Source organism: Chelonia mydas, chromosome 1 (genome assembly GCF_015237465.2).
Source record: "Chelonia mydas isolate rCheMyd1 chromosome 1, rCheMyd1.pri.v2, whole genome shotgun sequence".
In the NCBI taxonomy this organism is placed as follows: Eukaryota; Metazoa; Chordata; order Testudines; family Cheloniidae; genus Chelonia; species Chelonia mydas.
The window spans coordinates 11,839,207-11,864,583 of record NC_057849.1 but is presented as its reverse complement, the minus strand read 5'-3'; the positions used below and the strand labels follow the sequence as shown (position 1 = coordinate 11,864,583).

General features: G+C 46.6%; 1 protein-coding gene across 3 annotated transcripts in view; it reads left to right on the top strand.

The window, feature by feature from the left end:
* Window positions 1–25,377, top strand: part of XRRA1 (X-ray radiation resistance associated 1) — a 50,796-nt gene that overhangs the window by 20,994 nt on the left and 4,425 nt on the right. For all 3 annotated transcript variants that reach the window (XR_006285518.1, XM_043527380.1, XM_037877690.2), the window contains 11 exons: window positions 522–594; window positions 4,063–4,160; window positions 5,326–5,459; window positions 11,485–11,586; window positions 13,807–14,066; window positions 15,254–15,294; window positions 18,195–18,332; window positions 19,674–19,767; window positions 20,753–20,871; window positions 23,248–23,559; window positions 24,989–25,166. Coding sequence is in view for 2 of the 3 variants with exons in the window: in XM_043527380.1 (XP_043383315.1) it covers window positions 522–594; window positions 4,063–4,160; window positions 5,326–5,459; window positions 11,485–11,586; window positions 13,807–14,066; window positions 15,254–15,294; window positions 18,195–18,332; window positions 19,674–19,767; window positions 20,753–20,871; window positions 23,248–23,559; window positions 24,989–25,166 (1,549 nt within the window). In the remaining variant the exon portion in view is untranslated. The remainder of the gene's footprint in view (window positions 1–521; window positions 595–4,062; window positions 4,161–5,325; window positions 5,460–11,484; window positions 11,587–13,806; window positions 14,067–15,253; window positions 15,295–18,194; window positions 18,333–19,673; window positions 19,768–20,752; window positions 20,872–23,247; window positions 23,560–24,988; window positions 25,167–25,377) is intronic.

Genomic DNA, 25,377 nt, shown 5'->3' with positions numbered 1-25,377 from the left:
TCGGAGAGTCAGCGGGTACACGTACTGTGTTGGAGAGTGAGTGTGCCCTGCACTCACCCTGCAGTAGCAGCTCCTGTCCATGGGATTGGGACTGGCTCCCCGCTCTGTCCCATTGGCTCTCGCCACTTGCAGATTTTCTGTGTCAGGCTCCTCTGAACAGGGGAGGGAGTCTAAGCCATCTGCCCACCCCAAGAAGACAAGAGGGGAAAGGGAAAGAAGAGGTGAAAAGGTCACCAGTCCTTTTGTGAAGATGTGATACTGATGCTGGGGTTAGAGGGGTGAGGGGCCCAGTGAGGGGCTAAAGTGGAGTTCCTGGGTGAGCCATCAGAGACTGGAGCAATTGATCACCCAAGTTAGTAACTCTGCAGTGAAGACAGACCCTCAGACACTTGCTGTCCATTTTCAGAATGCACAGTAGGAAACAAATACTAAGAAGTGCTACAGCTTAGGAGTTGTTAGAAAAAAAGATCCAGCTATTTCAAAATGGGTACGAACACTTGTTTTTCTTTCTCTTCTTTCAGGCTAAAGAAGATGACTTTGAGCAGTTTGATTCCGTCGCTTATATCAATGCTACAGAAAACCTATTGACATTAGGTAAGAAGGGACATTGCTGAAATGTAGATATATCTCTTAGACAGAGGCGCATAATACAGAGAAGCTAAACATCTCTGAGATTATGGCTAGAATCTCACAAATAGGTTTAAACAAGAAGGCACATGTGGCGCCTCTAGGCAGGAGAATTGCTCCCCAGCATTCAGTAGATCTCAAAGCGCTGTAAGAAGGAGGCCAGTATCACTATTCCCATTTTACAGATGGGGAAACTGAGGCACCAACAGGTGAAATGACTTGTTCAAGGCCTCCCAGCAGGCCAGTGGCAGAAACAAGGAATAGAAACCAGGTCTCTTTAGTCCCAAGTCTCCTTAGTCTGACAGACACCTGCTCTGATTTAACAGAAATTGCAGAGTAATCTTGTTCAGTGTTGCACATAAGTAAGAAAGATGCAACGTAATCACGTTTGTGAGGAAAATCGGAAGATGCAAGCAACTACAGCACTGGAAGAAACTGGTCTGAGTTAGCACAAAACTTGTACTGGCAGGGGTGGAGGATTGATAGGGAGAGACTAATAAATAGGTATGAGAAAAGATAACAAAAAGTTATATATGTCAGCCTAACGAAGGAAAGTTGAAGCTGTGAATCGTTTGATGCTGGATGTGGCAGTGGTGAGATCATCCTGATGTGTTTTCCCACTTGTAAGTAACTGATCACTGCTTGTTCGCGCTTTGTCTTTATACAGATTTGTAGACCCACTTGCAGAGTGGTGTATTTCAAGCCAACACAAGCCTAGTGCTGTATGATCAGTTATTACTTTGGAGAAAATAAAAGAAACTAATTTCAGTCGAGAATAAAAAAGTTAAGCTAAATGTTTCCTTCAGTGGCTCAAGGATACACCCAGATCAGAGGGGAGGAAACATGTGAAACTGACTTACATCTTTGAAAAAGAGCAAATTATATTGGGCCATCATGTACTGTAGAGATCGTGTTGAGTTGAGGTGTGGTTTATATTTTCTTTCAAACGTGTTTGTCAGTAATATCAAGAATTTCCAGAGTTGTAATAATTAATTACAACATTTTGGAAGGGATATTAAACATCATGCTACAAGATTTAAGCGTGTGTCTCTGCTCTTGGAGATCAGGATGAGACCTAATGTGGGGAACAGATTGCCCCACATCTGCCTACTACGGGGCTCTTACACCTTCCTCTGAACCATCTGGCACTGGCCACTGTCCGAGACAGGCTATTGGACTGGATGGGCCTTGGGTCTGATCCATAAGCTGGCCATCTTCCATTGTACCTGTTTAACCTTTACTAGCTTTACAATAGCATGAGCATAAGAGAACACTGGGGCATGTAATCCAGCTGGTGGGTCATCTTTATGAGGAGATATCTAGGATAGGCCAGGAAGGATTGAAGTATGGATGGTTGGCCATGCAGAGGAAGACTAAGGCTTGGTCTACACTTGAAAGATATATTAGCATAGCTACCTCAATCAGGGGTGTGAAAAAACCCACCCCTGCCCAGCGTAGCAACGCTGACATAACTGCTTCTACACTGCAGGTTATGTTGAGGGAAGAGTGCTTCCGTTGACATAGCTAATGTAATTTGGGGAGGTGGTGTTCCTGCCTTGACAAAAAAGAAACAACCCTTCTGTAGGTATAGGCTGCTATGGGGCGATGTTGGCATAGCAGTGCCAACCTAGCTGTGCTGACATAGTCTCTGCAGTGTAGACATACCCTTAAATGAGACAAAACTGTGGGAAACTGAAAACAGTGATGGTCAGGCAAAAACATTGAGGGATCGAAGATGTCAGTTTATGGTTGGGGTCTGTGAAGGAGCACACTAGAAGAGTTTAAACACTCAGCATGATAGGAGTTCACGCAGGGTTTTAAAAACAAAGATGGCAGCAGTTGTGAACTGGATCCTGAAATATATTGGGAGCCACTGGAATGATCTGAGGATGGGATGATGTCATGCTTTCTTATATATATGGGAAGAGAAGAAGCAGTATTCTGTACATTCTGGAGTGTAGGGGTTGGAGATGCTACGGGGAAGGGAGTTGCAGCCATCAAGATAAAAAGCAACCTTGAGGCATGGATGAAGACTGCAGCTGAAACAGGTCCATACATGGTCAATATTACTGAGGGGGTGAGAGCTGCATTTGCAGGCATATTTAGGGATATGCAGGATTGCTCCTGACACAGCCAGTAGGAGAGGGGATCGGAAGAGAAGCAATGGCTGGCATTATTTTGTTGGAAGTGGACCAATGTTCCTGAACACTTTAGGCCCCAATCCAGTCATTGATAGCACCTGGAGGACTGCCTGTGACACTCCATGTGTTATTAATTGCAGGATTGGGGTCCTAGTTGTGAGCTATGTGGATGCCATTCCAAATTCCCAGGACCCACCATAAAATCAAATTGCAGTCTCAGTTCTTTACTTAACAAAAAAGGACATTGTTAACTCCCACCTGTGCACTCCAGTGACTCTCCTAATCCTTGGTGGGACAGATTGTTTTGGGTGCCCAAACTCCCGCTCTTGATTGTTTAAAGGGGCTAGCAGTTAGCTTCTGTGTTGGCCAGTGTTTTGTTTCAGTTTGTTTTGCTCAAGACTGGGAAGCGATGCTGAAAATTAACATTGAGCATTTTACAAAAAGGAGCTCTGGATAGCCCAAGGGGTACGTAATAGGATATAGAGTCTTTCACTTTGACTGCCGCCCAGGTTAGTAATGACTAAAAGTTGTTATTGTCTGATGGCTATTCACTGGCCCTTCAGTGGTGACTTTGATGGCCTCAGTCCAGTTCCTAATGGACATGGATACACACCACTAAACAATCACTAGAATTGGTACTGAGACCAGAGAATAAATGGCAATGGAGACTGAGCTCATAGAGGTGGTCGGTCCCTCTAGGGCAGGCTTGAGGCCACAGTAGCTTTCACTGCCATTACCCATGATGCACCTGATGTTTGTATAAATAGAGGACTTTGGTCTCCAGGGTTGTCAAGCAGGATTCTCTGCTTGGTGTTCCTTGTGGTTCCCTCATGTTGTACCTCTTCACCCCCTCCCTGTTTGTTCATTTTTTTATCCCCCATATTCAGTTAAGTGCTAAGTGCTGCCCCATCACTCACCTGAGGGGGCGGGCCTTCTGTTGCTGTGTGGGTCCTGCCCATCTCTCAGGTTTAGGGGCCAGTGCTTTTCACCAACACTAAATTCACTTATGAGAGATTTTCAAGGCAGCATAAGGGAGTTAGCTGTCCATTTTCCATTGACTTTCAGTGAGAGCTGGGCCCCTCACTGTTAGCCCCCCCCCTTTTTTTAAAGGCTAGAATTTAAAAACAAAACCATGTAAATGATCATTAGAAATAAAATCTCCTTTGTTTTTCTCTCCCAGAAAAACATGGTCCCACTCTCTCCTGCCAGCTGGGCACCTTGGCTGGTTCCACAGCAAGATGTCAATTGTTCTTTCAATTTCTCATACGACTTTTTTCTCTTTTTATCTATTTAGAAGCATTTCGTAAGTTTTCTGGGCTAAGGGAACTAGAACTTTCCTTGAATGGACTAAGAAATCTTAAAATCAGCGCTGGAGACTTTCTGCACTTGGAAGTAAGATCAGAGGGAAGGTGGAAACCAAACTCATCTTCTACCCACCCACATTTAGAGTTGTCATAACAAGGTGTAACATTATTGAATATTTGTTATTAACATTATTTAACAGGGTATTTAGATTTCATTGTGGATATTGTAAAGGAAACCTGAGCAAAATGGTGAAGATGTGGGCAGAAAATATAATGAGGAATTCAATAAGGAGATTTTTATCTCTTCACCTTGGGCACAGATGTGATTCACATACTCCATTGGTGACAAGAGTGAATGTAACTATAGGCTGGTTGTTACTCAGTATTTCATGTGATACCCATGTTGGAAATTGGTGGGATGAGATGGTGATGCCTTCAGAATTTCTTTAAATTCCCAGGCTGGCTATTTTGGGACATCTTTCATTCAGACACTGTGAATAAGGAACATTGAAAAGATTTTCTGCTACTTTTATGGGAAAATGTCATTTTTAGATACAATTTTTCAGTGTTTTAACTAAAGCCAGTTCCTACATTCTTTAGAGCTGTTCTTTTAAACCAATTATGTTCATGATTAGAGGAAGGAGCAAAGTACAGTCTTTAAAGCGCAGGACTGGGAGCAAGGAGACCAGGTTTTATTCCTGGCCCTGCTAGAGGGATACTGTGTGACCTTGGGCGAGTCAAGGAACCGCTCTGTGCCTCAGTTTCCCAATCCCCCGAGATCTCTTCCATTTGCAAGCCAAGCTAGGCTTACACTGCACACACTCAGAATCATTTTGAAAGTGCTTTGAAATGCTCCAGTGGAAGGTGCATCAGAAGTGCAAGGTATTATAAAAATATTTCCACTAATGATGACTTGAAAACTCTTCTGTCACAAAATCTTCCTTTTTCAGTCACTTCCCTGACAATTTCTGTTTCCCTGCTCACACCTGAACTGTTGTCACAGGTATCAGATGCATCTGAGCAAGGGCTCAATGCTGAGCTCTTCCTGCAAAAGGCTGAGCATCCTCCACCCACACTGAAGTCACTGGAAGTTGCGTGTCCCCATCATCTCATAGGATCGGGCCTCACTGAATATTACTTACTTATTATTATTTATTAATATCCTGTAAATATAAGAAGCCATAAATAATTCCAGCAGAGGCCAATGTGTTTGTTTTTTGCTACATTGGGAATTTCTTTTACATTTCCCCTAGATACTGGATCTTTCTTATAACAATTTGTCTCCTGAGGATGTTCGGACATTGGGAGTTTTGTCTCAACTTAAGGTTCTTCACCTAACAGCCAATGGACTTAGATCTCTTCCTTCTGACCTGGTAGTCTCAGAGAAGTAAGTCCAGAAAGAGAGAGAATCGTGAAGCATTATTCATTTGAGCTGAATAAAAAGACAGACTCTCACTGTACATTATCAGTCTTTCTGAAATGTAACCACGGCACTGTGCTGTTTAAAAGACATGCTGTTGTAGGTAAGGTGAGGAGCATGTAGCAGGTTACACTGTTAACATGACTGTTGGATGGCTGTTGTCATGGCTGGCAGGCCAAGGATTGAGCTTGTCTTGACAGCAATCACTTCTTACCTGGAAAACTGAAACCTGTTTTGTTTTTTTTTTCTGGGTAAAAAAAATCCATCAGTGAAAGAGCCTCGTGGCTGATGGCAGAGTGAGTGTGACTCTCCCGCCCCCCAGGAAATACAGAGTTGGCCAGCAGGTTAGATTCCAAAAGCACACAGGTTTACCATGGAAAATCCAGCTCCATCAGTTAGCTGAAGAAGAGCTGTGTGAGCTGCAGACTTCTCTCTGTCGGTCAGCTCTGAAATGGAGCTTCGCTGGCAACGGATGCCCATGAGACCAAATATTCCCCTCCCCCTCCCACGTATGGTGACTAGATGTCCCAATTTTATAGGGACATTCCCAATATTCAGGGCTTTTTTTAATATAGGTGATTTACCCTCCACTTCCCTGTCCTGATTTTTCACACTTCCTATCTGGTCACCCTACTCCCATGGGTGATTGGGCAGGACAGAGCCCCCCTTACTAAAGGCTTGCACACAAGGTGCTGAAGACTCTGGATACAGTTCCGCAAAGCACTTAAGCATGTGCTTAGCTATAAGCATGTGATCAGTCCCGTTGACTTCAGCCCCATGGGGACCATGACAGCACCTGTCCCATGATCAAAGTGGGAGAAGAACCTCCCATCCACCCCAACACCCAAATGTTGGGTTTTTTTTTAACAGCTGCCTCCCCTAGAAATCTAGGCCCTTCTCCCATCCGTCTCCCCTACCACTGCACGCCCAGCTGCTGCCTCCCATCCCAGAGCAGAGGCAGAGGGCCAAGCCGGGAACCTTTGTATTGCAGAATCTTATCTGTGCACTCCAACAGCTCCTCCTGTGTCAGCACGCTCCTCTGTAACTTAAAGGGGCCCAACTATCCAAACTATTGGGTGTCTTCTGGGAAGTTCTGAGCACTTAAATTCCCATTGAAGTCAAAGGTCCTCCACACCTTTTAAGAGGAGCCTGTCATCTGTGTGTCTTCTGGTTTGAATCCAGCCCAGGTTGGTAATTACCCCAAGTTGTTACCTATTTGATTGCCTGTGAGAGGAAAGCATGGTGGCCTAATGGATAGAGCACTGGAGTGGGACTTGGAAGTCCTTGGTTCTGTTCCCACCTCTGCTGCTGAGTGACCTTGGGACAAGTCCCATCCCCTTTCTGTGCCTCAGTTTTTCCCTCTGTTAAATGGGGATGATGATACTGACCTCCTTTGTATAGTGCTTTGCGATGTACTGATGAAAAGTGCTATGTAAGAGCTAGGGGTTCTTATGTGTGAAATGGATTGGTGATGTCATTCCAGTTTGAAGTGATCAGAGGAGTCTTTGCAATAATTGGCCCCTGTGAACAATTCCCCCTCATCCCTGAGCGCCCCCTTGTGGCTGGGCACTCTGATGCTGTGATTACCATCCACTTACCCCCTTGAGCCCCTTCAGACTCTACAACAGGCTCAATAATACCCCTCCTTGGGACCATTGTTACCAAAATATCGTGCAAACAATCTGTAAGAAAACTCCCCAAACATGGACCATTTATTGTCCCCAGTCCTTAAATTCCCACAGCATCTGGGACATCAATGTAGCATATACCACAGTCTGGCATCTTCCACGACATCCATGCTCTTCTTTGGTCCTCACCTGTCCTTTTGCCTGGACAGTTACTGCAACCCTTCCAGATGAAGTGTAGCCCTGCTCTTCCCAGCAGGCCCTTCCCCAGCCTCTCTGCTGGGAGTTCATCCTCACCAGGGGACCACTCATCACTCCCCCAGTTCCATTAACCTCTCATCTCAGAAAGGCTGTCAGCTGGGCCTGCTCCCCTGGCCCTCAGTTCTCTCTGGTTCCAATGTGCAGACATCACAGGGTAAGCCCCCCTGATACTCCCCTGCCTTCAGCGCTATCTAGCCCTTGGCCCCAACTTGGAAGTCAGGAGGCACCTCCCTCTGCTGCTGCCTTGAGCCTTCTCCAGTTTGGGGAAGTCAGCCAGCAAACCACTCACTCACTCGCCCGCCTGCCCAGAACCTCATACAGCCTCCTTCAGGGGCCCTTTCCCTCTCTATTCCTGGCTTCCAAGGTCAGAAGGGATCATTGGGATCATCTAGTCTGACCTCCTGTATAACACAGGCCATAGAGTTTCCCCAAAATAATTCCTAGAGCAAAGCTTTTAGAAAAACATCCAGTCTTGATCTAAAAATTGCCAGTGATGGAGAATCCACCACGACCCTTGGTAAATCATTCTATTTACCCTCCCTGTTAAAAAATGTACATCTTATTTCCACTCTTAATTTATCTAGCTTCAATTTCCAGCCATTGGAGCGTGTTATACCTTTCTCTGCCAGATTGGAGAGCCCATTAGTAAATATTTGTTTCCCATGTAGGTAATCAAGTCACCCCTTAACCTTCTCTTTCTTCATCTAAATAGATTGAGCTCTTTGAGTCTACTGCTATGTCATGTTTTCTAATCATTTTCATGGCTCTTCTTTGAGCCCTCTCCAGTCTATCAGCATCCTTCTTGAATTGTGGTCACCAGAACTGGACACAGTATTCCAGCAGCAGTCATACCAGTGCCAAATACTGGTAGAGAAACCTCTCTACTCCTACTCAAGATTCCCCTGTTTATGCATCCCAGGATCACATTAGCTCTTTTGGCCACAATGTCACATTGGGAGCTCATGCTCAGCTGATTATCCACCACGCCCCCAAATCTTTTTTTGAGTCTCTGCTTCCCAGGATAGAGTCCCCTATTGTGTAAGCATAGCCTACATTCTTTGTTCCTGGTTGTATACATTACATTTAGCCATATTAAAATGCATGTTGTTTGCTTGCGCCCAGTTTACGAAGAGATCAGATTGTGCTGAATCAGTGACCTGCTCTTCATTATTTACCAGTCCCTGAATTTTTGTGTCATCTGCAAATTTTTATCAGTGAGGATTTTATGTTTTCTTCCAGGTCATCAATAAAAATATTAAATAGCATAGGGTCTAGAACCAATATGTGTGGGACTCCACTGGACACACACTCGCTCGATGACAACGGCCTGTTTACAAACACATTTTGAGACCTATCAGCCAGTTTGTAATCCATTGAATGTGGTGCCTTGTTAAAATTATATAGTTCTAGTTTTTAAATCAAAATTTCTTGCGGTACCAAGTCAAACGCTTTACAGAAGTCTAAGTATATTACATCAGCACCATTAGCTTTATCAACCTAACTTGTCATCTCATCAGAAAACGATATCAAGTTAGATCAGCTCTTTTTTCCATAAGCCGATGATTCGCCCTGCCCTCTTACTAAGCCAAACTGGGAGCTCCTGTTTGGGTATAGGGGAGCTGGACCTGCTTCATTTAGAGGGGCCAGCCACCCTATGACAACCCCCTTGTTGACAGTTGGAATGAAAGGGCCAAGGCTGATATTTATTAGTTAGTGCTTGCATAGTGCTTAGAAGGCAGAAAGCCTTAGGGTTTTGTATAACTGTTTACTCACCGGAGGATAAAAATCAATGATTTTTTAAAAATTAGGGAAAAATCAGATTCTTTTCATTTAATTTGGATTTAAAAATAAAGTGATCATTTTTGTCTTTTTAAAAGCTGAGACATTTAACATTTTCTGTTTACAATTAAATCTGAATTTATGATAAACTACATAAAGGCCTAAACTTGCTTCAGTCTATTCATATCATGTAAATCATGCTTTGAGCAGGGGGTTGGACTAGATGACCTCCTGAGGTTCCTTCCAACCCTGATATTCTATGATTCTATGAAATAAATGTTAACAAATATACTGAGCACACCTCATAAACTTTAACTAAAAAGTTAAAGGCTGCTGTTTGATATACTCAGTCGGGGGGAAACTTCTTTAACTTTTTAAGTAAAGCGTTATAAATATGGCACAATATTCTGTACCTCTTTAAGTTAAGTATCAGGATCATTTTCAGTCTTTACAAAGGAGTGATCATTGATTACTTCTTTTTTCTAAATGTCAGTATTTTCCTCTTTCTCTGTGTGTGTGTATGCAGAAAGTCTTTTACCTAGTTACTTTTAGTTTCCAAATTCCATTTTGTACAAACTTGAAAAATGTGTTTTTTGTGCATATTTGAAATTGAGTTTCAATTTTCATCCAGACGAAGCTTGATACAAGTAAAAAGTGAATTATCTAGTAAATAAGAAACACATCATTCACCATTTTCTAGCACACTTTTGCCAACTCTCATGATGTCTCACTTAAAGCTCTGGGCTCTTGGAGAGAGGTGATTATATGAGGATCTCAGCTTTCATCTGAAAAAATAAGAAGTTGCTAGCCCTCCTGGTTGCAGAGAATGAAAATGTGACCCAAGTGAAAGCTCAAAACCCAGAACCCAACCTGTACTTTATTTTTAAAATCTCTTGATTTTTAAGATAATCTTGTGATGGGGGGTGGGATGGGGGGGCTGACTCATTATTTTTGAATGTTTGGGGTTGGCAATACTGCTGACAAAAAAAGGAGACATTCCAACGTAAATAAATGTTACACTGAGCTGTAGGATTGCTTAAAGAGATATGTACAGTCGTAGTGTATCCTGCTCGTTAGCAAAAGAAAAGTACAATATGTATTGCAAAGGTTCTATTTAGCTGTAAGTAATCAAATTAACATGTTTTAATGGTTATCACAACCAATGAGAATGAACTTTTCCTTGGGAAAATATCTAAACGTACTCTTGGAAATCAGTTGTTTAAATCCAGGGTTTCTGCCTGCTAATTTAAACTGTGATTGAAACCAGTGGTTGGAATCAATCCGTCCTGCTGACCCCGCTCTTGCCCCTGGAGGGGGTCCTGAGGTCGGGGGTGAGGCACATTAGTGGGTGGTGAGAGGGAAGCTTGCGTTGCTGCAGCGCATGCTCTACCTGTTCGGTGGAGAGGTAGTCAGCGTCACTGTCCAGAACAAGGAAAAGCAAAGAATAAATACGTAAAAATGAAGGGTTGGATTTAAAGAGCAAACACACAGGGAGAACTTCATGTAACTGACCACAATAATTTAGATTCCGATCCCCCATAGGCCTTTGCTCCTGGGGGTAGACCTCACTCACATGAACAATGCCATTGAAATCAGTGGGACTGCTCTCCTGGTGAGGGTGACTCCCACCCATAAGGGTTTCAGACCCTTACTGAGCCCAGACCTGAAGGCCTAATTGTTAGGGGTACTAAGCACCACCAACTCCCATTGACCTCAGAGGCGTCATGGGAGGCAGGGTGATCAGCTCCTCCCAGGATCAGGCCTTCAGTCCTTGCTCAGACAGCACTCCCATTGAAGTCAGTGATCTTGACTGTGGGAATTTGACGGAGTATGGCCCTTAGGCCCAGTCCTGCTCCTTTGATGCCAATGTCAAAACTCCCATTGTCTTCTATAGGAGCAGGATCTGCTTCTTAAGGATTGTTGCCAATACTATGCTTAGAACCATCTTTAACATCGCTAAATCATGCCAGAAATATACTTAACGGCTCTAAATCGTGCCAGTAACATGCTTAGAACTACCTATAACATATCTAACCCATGCCAGAAACATGCTTCACGCATCTAAATGCCAGTAACATTCTTAGAACCATCTAATCTTGCCCATAACATACTTAAACAGCTATTAATAAATTATTAACCCTTTGTAAACCATTTACAAATGAAGTCTTAATGGAGCCTGTATTTTAAAAAGGTAACGTGTAAAGTCCAAGGCTTATGTCTCTGGTTGAACCAGTGAAGATCTGTTTCTTGCACAGCAGCCAAAAATGTGTTTTTTGACTTCTCTCCACCTGTTTGATTTATTAATGAGATCCCTTTTGTACTTGCAGTGACAGCCCACGTTTAAGGTTTCCATCTCTAGAAGTCTTGTTGCTGGATGACAATGATCTTTCTCACCCGAGCATCTTTGTAAGCCTGGCTAATCTCCGCAGGTAAAGAAACCATCCTGCTGCAGATGTTTCTGACTTCTCTTGGCACATGGCCCGTCTCTGCTCGCTGCCCTTAGCAACACATTGAAACTTAAAAATAAATGAGTCTTTGTAACTCATTTAGGGTATTTTCCTTTCCGCTTTGTCCCATCTTGGGAACTGTAGGTCAAATGAAAACAGCAGCAAAGTGACAATGACCCCCTGGCTGACCTAAAATAAATGGGTGGGAAGTAATTCGGAATCATGCCAAATGCTTTTGCTCATGTCCCAAGGCTCAGATAGACCCAGTAGGTTATTTCAATCCAGCTGAGTTACGGAAGCCAGTGGGAAAAGTCCCTTTGATTTATTATCAGTATTAGCTATTCATACAGCCCACTGGTGGTTTGTGCTGCATTTTAGAGGCATCTGAGTCGAGGAGATCAGTAGGTGGAGAATCAGGCCCCAAACTCTCGCCAAGAGGGAGCCACCTGCTGCAGTAGAATCATGAACACAGTGGTGTGGTCTTTACACATGCGGTGTGTTATAGAATAGGATTTGAGAAGGTTTTTGAAGAAGGAGGAGTCTTGTAGGGGGCATGCAGCGGAGCAGCAGGGAAAGCTTGGAGGGGGGCGGAGGAGAGCCAAGTGAAATTTTTCAACAAACTTTTTTTTGATGAAAAAAGCAGATTTGGGGCACAAATTTGTGTCCGTTTTGCCAAATTATTTCAATTGTAAGTAACCAAAGTAAAATCCAAAAAAAAAAAAAAAAAAAGATATGTTTTGCTTTGATATTTTAGAGACAAAACCTTGTGATTTTTCGCTTCAAAATGACTTTTTGTTTCCAACTTTCCTTTAGTTTTATTTTTTTTAAAACAAGCAAAACCCTTAAACCACGGTCAAGATTGAAAGGTTTGGTTTTGAAGGGTTTGAAATGAAACGTTTGGTTAGACCTGAAGCAGTTTTTCCCCCTTTTTTATTTGCTTCAAATTTGAAAAAATGTTTTTGGTTCAACCTGAAATAATTTTTTTCAATTTTTCGGAATTGCCATCAACCTGAAAACTCTCCCAACTCTCGTGAGGAGTGTGTGAACAAGCCACGGGGAACTGGCAGGAGAGCATTTTATAATAATACCCTGCACTTCTATCACACTGAATGATCTGAAAGCCCTTTGTAAACATTCACGAGTCAGACACCACAGCACCCTGTGAGTTGGCTAAGTGTTGTTATCCCCATTTTACAGGAAGGGAAACTGAGTCACAAAGCGGTGAAGTGTCTCATGCAAGATCACTCAGGCAGTCAGTGGCAGAGTTGGGACTAGAATATAGCCACTGTGGGAAGATACTGGGCTAGATAGACCTTTGGTCTGATCCCGTATGGCCATTCTTATGTTCTCCTATGATTTCTAGTGCTGACATTAATCACTAGATTGTATTTTTTTGCAAGCATTTTGGAACTGTAAGTGGCCTGGAGGTGGTGGTTTGATCTGAATTCAAAGAGAGGCTCTATATGTTATTGTTCTTCCTCAGTGTAGACATTCCTGGAGTAGAATTTCACACTGTCTGTGAAGTTCTGAAGAGAGGAGGACGGACAGACTGGGTGGGGACATAGGACTAGGTATCAGGAACCCTTGATTTTGTTTCTGTTTCTTCAACAAATTTCCTTTGTGACCCTGAACCAGTCAGTTAATCTCTCTGGGCCTCAGCTTCCCCATCTGTCAGCTGGGGATAACCATGCTTACCTTCCACACAGGTTAAATTCATCAATGATTTTTAGCTGCTGTGGAGGTACAAAGCGTCGTTCTGTTCTTACAGCAGGATCCCACTTACCCAAACCCCAGGATCAGCACCTCCTGCTTTAACCAACTGTCAGCTTGTCTTCCTGTCTGTTAGAGCCCAGATAACTGAGTAAACCTGGGGTCACTCAGGCTACAGAGCCCAATCCTGCAAGACGCTGAGTCTTTCCTGTGAGCTGAGAACTCCCATCGGCTTCCATGGGAGGGAAGGACCCTCAGCACCTTACTCGAGCAGGCCTGTGATTGTTACCTTAGCGTATTGCAGCATAGAGGAAGATCTGAGGGAGAAGCAGCTCTCTCTGAAATCTTCCTGTTGCGTTGTTATGGAGAAGTACAGCGTCCACAGAGGTTCAGGCACGGTTTCCCACTCCGGGTGCTAGTAACAGGGCTTTGTTGCATATTGTGCAATGGTACCTTTCATTAGGCTTCACGGTCACTTCCTCTTCTGATCAGCCTGAAGCAGTTAAATCTGGACAAGAATGGGATTGCAGAGGTCCCTTACCTGCATCAAATGGAGAATTCCCAGTTCTCCCTCCACCCACCAGCGGCAAAGATGGGCACCAAGGCAGAGTCATACAGCTTTCCGCCTAGATTTGGACAGAAGCATGAGCAGCCGCTGCAAGCTGGGGCAGGGTTGCAAGGCCAGCTGGTGACGGAGAAAGAGCAACTAGAATACTTAATTTTACAAAACAACCAGGATCCAGACAGGACAGGTAACAGCGCTGCCTTTCATTCCCGGCTCTCAGGGCCTGCTCCTGTTCCTGTTGAAATCAGTGGGAACGTTGCCATTGATTTTAGTGGGAGAAGGATCAGGTTTCTTAATCCACGGCTGAGCCTTTCCAGAACCATGTATCAGAGAGACTGCATGCCATGATTAAAACAGCAATACTGTGGAGGATAACGTGTGTGTGTGTTATGGGGGGTGGGGGGGTGGGTGGAGGAGACAACGGCACTCTCTGAGTTACCTCATTATGAGGTCAGACAAGGTGATCTTAATGGTCCCTTCTGGCCTTAAACGTCTATATGGGGTGAAATTCTGGCCCCATGGAAATCAACAGCAAAACTCCAATTGACTTCAGTGGGGCCAGGATCATAGGCGCCAACTTTTCCCAGCGCCGGTGGGTGCTCAATCTCCCCCCCTCCTGGCCCACCCCGACTCCACCCCTGCCCCGCCCCCTCCCCTGCCCTGCCCCCATTCCAACCCCTTCCCCAAAGTCCCTGCCCCAATTCCGCTCCCTCCCTGCCCCTATTGGACTCCTTCCCCAAATCCCCGTCCTGGCCCTGCCCCTTCCCCAAGCGCGCCGCGTTTCCCCTCCTCCCCCCTCCCTCCCAGCACTTCCCGATGTGAAACAGCTGGGAAGTGCTGGGAGCTAGGGGGAGAAGCGGGGACGCGGTGCGCTCAGGGGAGGAGGCGGAGCTGAGCTGGGGCCGGGGAGCTTGGCTGCTGGTGGGTGCAGAGCACCTACCAATTTTTCCCCGTGGGTGCTCCAGCCCCAGAGCACTCACGGAGTCGGTGCCTATGGCCAGGATTTCACCTGTGGATTACAGTGCAACCAACACGCCCAGTATGTTGAGGCCCTCATCCTGCGCCTGTGACATCCATGGATATTTCGCCAGTAGGCCGTGAGCAGTACTAGTTGCTGTGCTTGTTGGCAGACTCAGCCAGAGGCTTTGTTCACCATGAAGACGGTCTCTTCCAGGCTCAGACCGACACTGCCTGTATGTTTCCGATTCCCCTAGTTACGGGATGGGCCAACACAAAACACAGCTCCATTATGATTTATTCATCAATTATATTATCACAGTAGAACAAAAAGATGGTCCTGCCCCAAAGAGCTGACCAGCTAAGTCCCATGCAGTTGTATTTAGAAGCCCATGATTTGTTTGTGTTTTATTACAGAGGTCGTTATCACTTCTGTCTCTCGAGAACCACCATTGCTGGTAAGAACTGTCTGCTGGCTTACAGAATCATAGAACTGGAAGAGACCTCAAGAGGTCACCAAGTCCAGTCCCCTACACTCATGGCAGGACTAAGTATTATCAAGACCATTCCTGACAAGGGTTTGTCTAACCGCTCTTCAAACTCTCCAATGAGATTATGGTATAGGATGTGCATTCCAAAGTTCTCCTCCTCCTCGGGTTCTTCTCTTTAGGAGCATTAGCCTCTTTCTGCCTTATTCTTTAGAAACCCTTCTGGGAATGCCAAGGCCTTAGCAGCTGGAATGATTTATGATCAATCACTTGCCATAACCTGGAGTCTTGTGCAGCTAATTTTCACATACCCTGTGAAGGTTTCAGCTCTTCAATCTGCGGTGTGCGTTTAAACTAAAGCTGTATACCATGTTGCTGTGTGGTGCTCCCCACACAGAGTGAAAGTGCGTTCTAACGGTTTCGGGGTCAGGCTGACAGGAGTCCAGAGTTCTGTCCCACCACTGCCAGTTTCTTACTCTGGGATCATGGTCAGGTGACATAGGCCATAATTTGGCAATTGGGTGCCTGAAGTTAGGCTCTGAAATCCGTATTTAGGCACTTAAATAAGTGGCCAGATTTTCAGAGATGCTAAGCACCTACACCTCAGCTTCGCTCTCTCTCGGTTTATATCTGTGCTTCAAGCGAGGGGTGAAATTCCCATCTGGAGAAGACATACCCGCGCTAGCTCTGATCAAGCGAGCGCGCTAAAAAGAATGTAGCTGCGGTGGTGTGAGCAGTGGGAGGGGCTAGCTGCCCTGCGTACATACCTAGCATCACAGACAGGTATGTATGCGGGATGGCTAGCCCTTCCTGCCACTCGCAGTGCTGCTATGTTTTGCATGCTAGCTCACTTAGAAGCATGTGTGCACGCACAGCCGGAGGAGAGAGAGTAGTTCTGATTCCATCCAGTAGGGGGCAGTTCATTACCCATTTCAAATATTAAACAACAAAGTTTGATGTATTTAAAAATTCTAGAAAATTCCGTGCAGAACTCCAGCATCAATGCAACACGCAAAAGCAAGTTCTCTCAAGGCTCCCTGGCTCTGATGGATTAGTCTTCATTTAAAGCAGATTTAATGCACATTTCTGTTGCTGTTTAAATAACACATTTGGTCCTATGAACTATCCCAGTGGGAGCACTTTCTGAGGAAGACTCTGTTCATTTCTACTACTCCCAGGCACTTACGCAGTGCCTTGCATGGAAAGGTCTCAATGGGCTTTACAAACACACAGCGGTGAGTGAGGGGAAAAAAGGTAGGGTTGTCACCAAATCGGATGTGCCATTCACTGGTTGGGGCGGATTTTCCTAAAATGATCATTCCACTCTCCTTTCAGGCAAGCTCTCATCAACGGTGATAAAATATTGAATCATAGAATATCAGGGTTGGAAGGGATCTCAGGAGGTCATCTAGTCCAACCCCCTGCTCAAAGCAGGACCAATCCCCAATTTTTGCCCCAGATCCCTAAATGGCCCCCTCAGGGATTGAACTCACAACCCTGGGTTTAGCAGGCCAGTGCTCAAACCACTGAGCTATCCCTCACCCCCTGAGGGGGGTGACCCATCACCATTAGACTTCAGAGTTAACACCCCCTTGAGACTGAGAAGGGTCTGTGATGGGGTGTTCACCCTGCAGCAGCACTGAAGGGGTTCAGGTGGCTCAGAAGGGCCCAATTAACCTTATAGGCAGCACCTGTGGGAGAGTCTGGCTTGACGAATAAGCTCTAATTGAGGTGCAGGAGCAGGATAGGCTTGTGTAAAGCCAGATGCTGAGAGCAGAAGGGGGCATCAGGAAGACTCTACAGTCGCTCTCTGGGCACAGAGAGGTAGTAGAAGGAGACCCAGTGAGGAGCAAAAACCCTGGTATTCTGTCCCTGACGGAAGGGGTTTATCCTGAGGAGTTGTGGGGAGAAATAGCCTGTGGGAGGCAGAGGAGGAAAGAGCAGTGAGGACTGATACTGTGCAGACCATGGCTGCTGATTTTAGGGTCCCTGAGCTGGAACATGGAGTAGCAGGTGGGCTTGGTTTTCCTACCCGCGACTGGGGAAGTGGCACCGACTGGGAATTCTAGAACACTGCCTGAGATGGCCCATGGGCAGATTGTCTGGTGGGACTTGGCTCCCCTGGAAGGGGAAAACTGTATCGTGACATAGCCGGAGGGCTGAGTTACAGAGAGCGCCCCGAGTCCTGCAGAGCCTGTGGGGCGAGCGAATGACAGACAGAAGGGGCACCAATCCAGGCAAGAGCTAATCCCCAGGCCTAAGCCATGAGGAGGTGTCAGAGCAGGGAGTGAAACCCGTTACCGAGCCGGTCACATTTCTGATAGCTCTTGGGTTTCAGGCTACCTGTAGGCTCAAGGAGAGATCACAGCAGTGGTGGGTTTGGTTCCTATCTTGAAGGTTTTCATTACAACTATAAGGTTAGAGTTTTAATTTATTTAAATGAACGCTTAGATTCTGGAGCATAAGATGCAATCAGCGGGGGAAAGTACCAGCTGGTTGTGCTGCCTGGAGCCAGGCCAATGTGAACATTGTAGATAGAATAACGGCAACCCACCTGACCTGTTACAAATGGGGAAACTGAGGCACAGAGTGGTTAAGTGATTTGCCCAAGATCTTGCATTGAGTCAGTGGCAGGCATGGGGATGGAACCCAGGAGTCCTGAGGCCTAGTCCTTGGTGTAAACCATTAGGCTTCATGCATTGTCTCTTACTTGGTTTCATTCCATGAGTACTTTGCTGATCTGCAGTGAGTGTGGATTTTTTTTTTGGTAATTGGACTGGATTTAGATGTGACCATGTCCTGGAGATCCCCCTGTGGCAGCTCTGTCTGTCTCTGTCTCTCTCTCTCACCATTCTCCCTTGCTCTGTAAGGATGTTTTCGTGGAGGGAAATGACCATTCATGTCTCGCCGACTCTGGGACTCTCCCTGCCAGTTTCAGGAACACCTTGATCCAGGAGTTTACACCCCCCCTTCCAGAACTGCGCTATCTGAGCCTGGCCAACAACAAGGTGAGTCAGCCCATGTGGTTACAGGCTGGTGCTTTCCATAGTAGTCAGGGCGAAATCTGGGCCTGTCAGGGGACAGGGGAGCCATTATTGTGCTGCTATGTGCAACCTGTTGGTATGCTTTCTTGAGGGAACCGGAAATACACTCACCACGGAGACTTCCTGTGGCCAGGCGTGTTCTGCTGTACCATGGGATTGTAAGAAACTTAGAAACCTCTGTCCCCTTGTTCTGTCCTAGACACTTGCTGTCCCCTCAGTGACTCCACTCCTGGCCTGGGAGGCTCTAGGATTGAGGCTGTAGAAGGCACTGGGAGGCAGAGGTAGGGCCTAGGGCATTGCACCAGCGTCAGGAGCTGGAGGCACTGTGCTTGCCTCTGGGTGTACTGGAGCAGCCCAGGTAGGAGTGGTCATTGCTGCACCTTTGAAATCAGTAGGCTCCAGTTGCTGACTGCAAGTCGGTGTAGAAGGGCGGGCGCAGAGCCTGCCCCTGCCCTGCCTCCTCTGAAGCTCCTGGCACTCTCTGTGCTCGGAGAGTGGGATTGGGTTGTGCCAGTGCGTGGGTGCAATGGAGGGTACCTCCTCCTCCTCCTCACACCTCCACGCACAGTCGGCTGTAGTAACAGAGCAGTACTAAGACGCTTGAGCACTAGGGATGGTAGAGTGATCCAGTCTAGCCCTCTCTCTCGCCTGGCTGCTACCTGAGTGCTGGGTCTTCCTGGTCAGACTGCAGTATGGCTGATGCTCACAGAGAATCTGCCTGGGGAAAGCTAGATGTAAATGGAATTGTTGTTCATCTTGTTATAAATTATGATTGCAGATACACCCTCCTCTTTGCTATGGAGGTGTGGCTCATTGAGACTACACTTCCCAGCATGCATTGTTCCATGCTGATTCAAGCTACTGGACCGCATGTCCATGTGAGAGATGAGGGTGGCTGCACCCCAGCCCTGCCGTCAGTGTTTACTCGGGAAGAACACAAACTTTGCCCCTCACAGAGCGTACCTGGCCCTTACACGGTGCTTTCCATCCATAGATCTCCAAGCACTTTACAAAGGAGAGCAGAATCATCATCCCTGTTTTGCAGATGGGGAAACTGAGGCACAGAGCTGTGAAGTGACTTTCCTAACTTCACCCAGTGGCGGAACTGGGAATAGAACCCAGGGTCTCCTCAGTCCCAGGGTCGTGCTCTACCCACTAGACAGCACAATCCTCTCTGTCCCCAGACTGCTGCCTCGGGGATTCAGCCCATCGGGTACCTTTATGATGACAGTAAAATCTGAGTCCAAGAGAGTGCCCCAGCGCAGGCAAGCAGGGAGTGCTGTGGCTTTGTTTTTTATCTTGCAGATCAAATATGAGGAGGACCTGCTAGCCGTGGCGCTCTTTCCCTCTTTGACGGAGCTGACATTCCATAGCAACCCCCTGACCACCCTCAGGAGCGGTACGGGACCAGCCAGGATCCCTGAGGGGTCTGGCCCTTTAAGAAGAAGGGAAACCCGCAGGGCCTGGGCCTGCTCCTGCTCCCCTGGAGTCAGTAACAAAACTCCCCTTGAGGTGCAGGATCCATCCATTGCTCCCTGGTGCTGCTCATTTTGAAAAGGGGCTATTTCCACGCATTGCCTCGGTTTTGCTGCTCCAGCGCCTGTTGTTCTGACAGCTGGCCGGACACAGGAGTTGAGGTGTTAGAGCTGCTGTTACTTTAAACCGCTGGCTGCCTGCTCAGGTCTGGGAGAAATCCCGCTGGCCTTGGCCTCCATGACATCTCCAGGGCGATACGCAGGTTCTCAGTGTCCTGGGCCAGGGATGTGTCTCTTGGGAAGGATTGGGCCTGTTACAGCCCTTGTGCTCTCCTGGACACTGCTTCTGTAGCTTTAAGCCACTCCAAAGTCTGCGGGGAGGAGGCAAGGCCTAGCCTATGCCCACATACCTGCCGGGGGGAGCAAGCCCTGTCACTCTAAATTGTGCGGAGCTGGAGCTTAAGGGAGTTAGGTGCACGACTCCACTGAGTTTCTGGGAGTTAGGTTCCCAACTCCTTGAGGTTGCTATGATTAGAGCTCCGGTCTCCTGAGTCCCATTGCAGTGACCGATCAGCTGCCTCTTGCTGATAGACCAGTGAGGACTGGGACAGATCCATCCCCAGCTGCTGCGTCTCATCGTGGCTCAGTGGAGCTGTGCCGGTTTCCACCAGCTGAGGATCTGCCCCAATGCTTTTACAGATTAAAGCTTCAATCCAGCAGCAAGCGCTGGAAGCCAGAGGAGGTGCTGGCTCATTGTCTCACTGCATGAGTCAGTCCAGCCCCTGCTAACCCGGAGAGCCTTGTCTTGGAACTGAGCAAAACGCGGGATCTAGAAGAGAGCTTGCTTTCTGCTTCTAGAGCACCAGGACAGATACAGCTGGATTTTAATGCAGTCTCTTTGTTTGGCAGGTGATCCACCGTTGCTAACCAGTTTCCTTCAGCACAGACTAGGGATTAAGCTAATTAGAAGAAAGATTTCAAAACTGGAGAAACCACACATCTTCATTCCAGTCAAGGCTAATAGGAAGGTATGAATGGATCAGCGTGGTAAACACAACCTTGAGCCCAGTGAAGTCAGTGGTAAACTCTCATTGACTTGCATGATTCTGACCGCTCCTGGCTCCTAGCACCTGGCTGACCCGACATTTCTAATCACGAGACAGTCTGCAGGGCGCTAGTCATGTTACATATTCAAAGAACACGTACATGAAGAATGGTCCAATTATTGTGGCCTCCCCAGTGGTACATCTGATCCATGTCCAACTCTTAACAGCGTAGGAGGAGTTCACATCAGCCCAAACCAAATACTGCAGCAAAACATTGCAGTACTGACAGAATTGTGCTTCTCGCTGGCAGAAAGCTCGAACTGCATGTTGTTCTGGGCGGTGGAGCGACAATCCTCACCCACCAACCACTAATGAGATGGTTTGAAGTTGCACATTAGCTGTTTGTTCATTCCAAGTATAGTCAAGATATCGATATCAATCAGCACAGAGAAATATGACAGGCTCCTAGCCCTGGCGATTTTACAACCCAAAGAGTTTACGGTCTAAATAACATACAGTCTGTATCATGGCCCCAGTTTAACAGAGCACTAAAGCACATGCTTAATTTTAAGCAGGTGCGGAATTCCAGCTCTATTAAGCACTGCAACTGCGTAATGTGACTTTCAGTGTAATTACATGGGGCCCCTCCATGTAGTGAACCCCGCAGAGCATGCAGGACTCGACCCTCAAGTGAGAGGGCTTTGGAGGAGCATAGACGTCTCCATCCCATGGATCCAGGGGATCCGTAGAGATGGGCACCCCCTGATATATGGAGGCAGGAGCTGCTCTGCATGAATGACTGCTGCTCTGCTGGCTCCTTTCCTCCTGGCACATGCTTCATACATTTGAAAGCCAGAAGGGACCCTTATGATCACATAGTTTCACCTTGCGTGTAATGCAGGCCACAGACTTTCTCCCAGTGATTCCTGCTCTGTGGCTCCAGCAGGGTCTGAGCTGCCACTGGCAAAGTCTTCCTGTGGCTGCTCGGTAGAAGGTGGGGGGCTTACAGGAGTTAAGGATGCATCAAGCATGGTTTACTCCTGCCTGTATTTCTTGCAATAATGAATAAACTTCCCCTGGATGTCCAGCCAGGGCTGCTTCACCCTGAGATTTGCGCTGTCCAGCAAGTGCATCGCTAGGGTGCTGACTGAAGACAATTTGCTTCCCAGACCGTGGCAGAGCCTAGCACATTCCTGACACTCAGCTCTCACAACCTGGCCTGGAAGCTGTGGAATAAAAACATTCCCACGATAATGGCAATTAAATTCTGTTGTGGCTGAGCGAAGGTATAACATGGATTGCTCTGGTCTTTGGGGATGTGGCTAAACTATTATAACCAGCTTAAAAATGGATGAAGGAGCAGAGAAGGGCTACTAGAATGACCTGAGGAATGGAAAACCTACCTTATCAGTGGAAACTTAAGGAACTTGGCTTGTTTAACATAACCGAGAGAAGGCTGAGGAGAGAGTTGATCCCTCTCTATAAATACACCAGAGGGATAAATACCAGGGAGGGAGAGGACTTATTTAAGTTAAGTGACAATGTTGGCACAAGAACCAATGGATATAAACAAGAAGTTTAGGCTTGAAATTAGGCAAAGGTTTCTAACCATCAGAGGCGGTGAAGTTCTGGGCCAACCTTCCAAGGGAAGCAGTGGGGGCAAAAAACCTAACTGGCTTCAAGACTGAGCTTGATCAATTTATGGAGGGATGGTGTGAGGAGACTGCCTACACTGGTGTGTGGCCCATTGGTGACTGCCAGTAGCAAAAATCCCCAACAGCCGGTGATGGGACACTACATGGGGAGGGCTCTGAGTTACTACAAGAATTTCTTCCCAGGTGTGTGGCTGGTGGGTCTTGCCCACATGCTCAGGTTCTAACTAACTGATTGCCATATTTGAAGTCAGGAAGGAATTTCCCCCCAGGTCAGAGACCCTGGCAGAGACCCTGGGAGGTTTTCGCCTTCCTCTGCAGCATGGGGCCTGGGTCACTTGCAGGTATAAACTAGTGTAAATGGTGGGTTCTCTGTAACTTGAAGTCTTTAAATCATGATTTGAGGACTTCAGTAACTCAGCCAGAGGTTAGGGGTCTATTGCAGGAGTGGGTGGGTGAGGTTCTGTGGCCTGCAATGTGCAGGAGGTCAGACTAGATGATTACAATGGTCCCTTCTGGCCTTAAAGTATATGAGTCATACCTGGATGCTGATGTTGGCTGTGTCTGCATTCAGGCCCTACCTACACACACCATTTATTTAGAAATGCCACCGTCCCTTCCAGCACGGGTCAGAAGTCCTATAGGGCGCTCAGTATTTGTCAGGGCTCAGAGAGCTCTGGAGGTTCAGCCTTTACTTCTCTTCCAGGTAACATCACACGTCCCAAAGGTTCCAAAGCAGCCGCTGATGCTAGAAGCTCCTCTTGAGTCCTCCTTTTGGAAACTCTGGTCGGATACAGAAGGGGGTAAACTAGAGGAGTCTGAGGAAGGATCACATAGGTTGAGCCTGTCTGATCCTCTTCCGCCGATCAGACCATCATCAGCGCAGCAGCACCAGGAGCCTTATGATGACGCCAAAATGCTTGGTAGCCATAGGGAGGTGCCGGAGAAAGAGAAATGTGATTCCAAGCTTGGCCCTGACAGCGCTGGAGATGACATTGAATTATTCTTCCTGACTCAGGTGTGTGAGTGTGTACCGTGTGTGTCTGCCTAGTATTAAGCCAGCCTCACTTGTGAGTTCATGAGGGAGGTATCTAGCTTTCGAGAGCCAAAGGCTAGTCCAGACATGCTCAGATGGTGGAAATGACCTTTGTTTTCTAAAAGAAGAAAGCATGGCATGCATGTAACTGAAGGTGGTGAGTCATAATTCTCCATTTACAAGCCAGCTGGAAATAGAAATCTCAGCAGGAACAAGTACAACTACATGCCCAGCTGTAGTGTTAGTGGAAACCAAAAATCAATTCTCTGCTTTCCTGGTCATGCTTGCATTTACAAAGGTAACATGGTTGCAGGTGGACTAGATGGTTTGACGCTTGGTAACTGACTATAGAACCTTGCCCTTGCAGTTACTGGTTCAAATCCAGCCCATGTCATCAAAAATCATTAACGTCTAGTGGCTCTTTACTGATGTGTGTGAAACAAGTTGGTTGTTGCTTTTCTGTTCCCACTGGGAAAGTGACCACATCACAAAAGCCATTGGCACCAATCAATTCCCTTATTAGAAGCCTCAGTAGAGGTGACCACATTCAAGGGACTACTTGTGCATGGAAACTGAATTCCCACCTCTCCTCTTGAGGTGTTGGTCCAGATCCGGACTGAGGTGCATTGGCTGGGCAGAATGGTGAAGTTCTTGTTAGTTATTTGGATTGCAGTAACACCTACAGGCCCTAATTGTGCTCGGCCCTGTATACACATCGCACATGTACAAAACCGTCCCCAACCAAAGAGCTTCCAATCTCTGTAGGCCACTTCCTATTTTGCACTTGGCCTAGGGATAGTGGTCTAGTGGTGAGAGCAGGGTGCCAAGCATCAGCACTGCTGACTTCTTTTCCCAGCATTTCTAGTGACTCTCTGTGTGACAATGAGCAAACTCCCTGCTGGTCTTCAGTCTGGTCTGCACCAGGATTTTTCTGCTCTGGAAACAATCCCGTAGACAGGGCTGAGATGAGCTCAGGTGTCATTACTACCTGGTGTTTAACTTTAAGGTTGGATTGTGGTAAGAACAACTAAGCAGGTCTTAGCCTTGTCTGAAAAATCCCAGCTTAGCAGGGATAATATAGGCTTCTCCAGCGGGGTTGCAGGTAAATTAACGCTTGGAGTGTGTTATGATATTAGATGCTATACTTTAATTATTAAATATTATTATTACAATGCATTCAATTAGGAAATCTCGATGCATCAAATTTGGATGTTTAGAGGCCATTTTTACCCTCACTTAAGCCCGAGTAGCCCCGAGGGGCTATGCAGTTGCAGTTGATGTAGCTGGTAGAATTTGGCTCTGAGAGATCTGCATCCGATCTAGAGTTTGGGTGGGGTAAAGGCAGGTTTTTGGTGACTTGCTTTGCAATGAAAAGTGCCTGTTGTAAATCCTTTCCCCCGGATGTCTGAAGCTGGATCATGCGGATGACATCCCCAGCTCTGTTTGGAGACATGAACTGGAGGAAAGACAAGGGAAAAGGAAACACAAGCCCAAGACATTGGGCAGCTGCATGTATATTCCCATGAAATATAAAGGCTATGAAGAATTTCTCCATGTGAAAACTGACCCTGAGTTCATTGAGCCAGTGGGTAAGTCCAGAAAGCTGATTTCTCTTGCTCAGAAATGCTTGTTCTGCAGATCAGATGAGCTGGTCGGAAAGGTCCCTTCTGACCTTAAAACCTCTGAATCTGAACCTGCCGTTGACCTTTAGGTTAGCAGGTGTAACTCGGAATCTGAACAGTCAGTGGAAAGAACCATGTTCCTAAAGTGCCTCTCTTTGCCCCTGAGCAATGTTGGTGT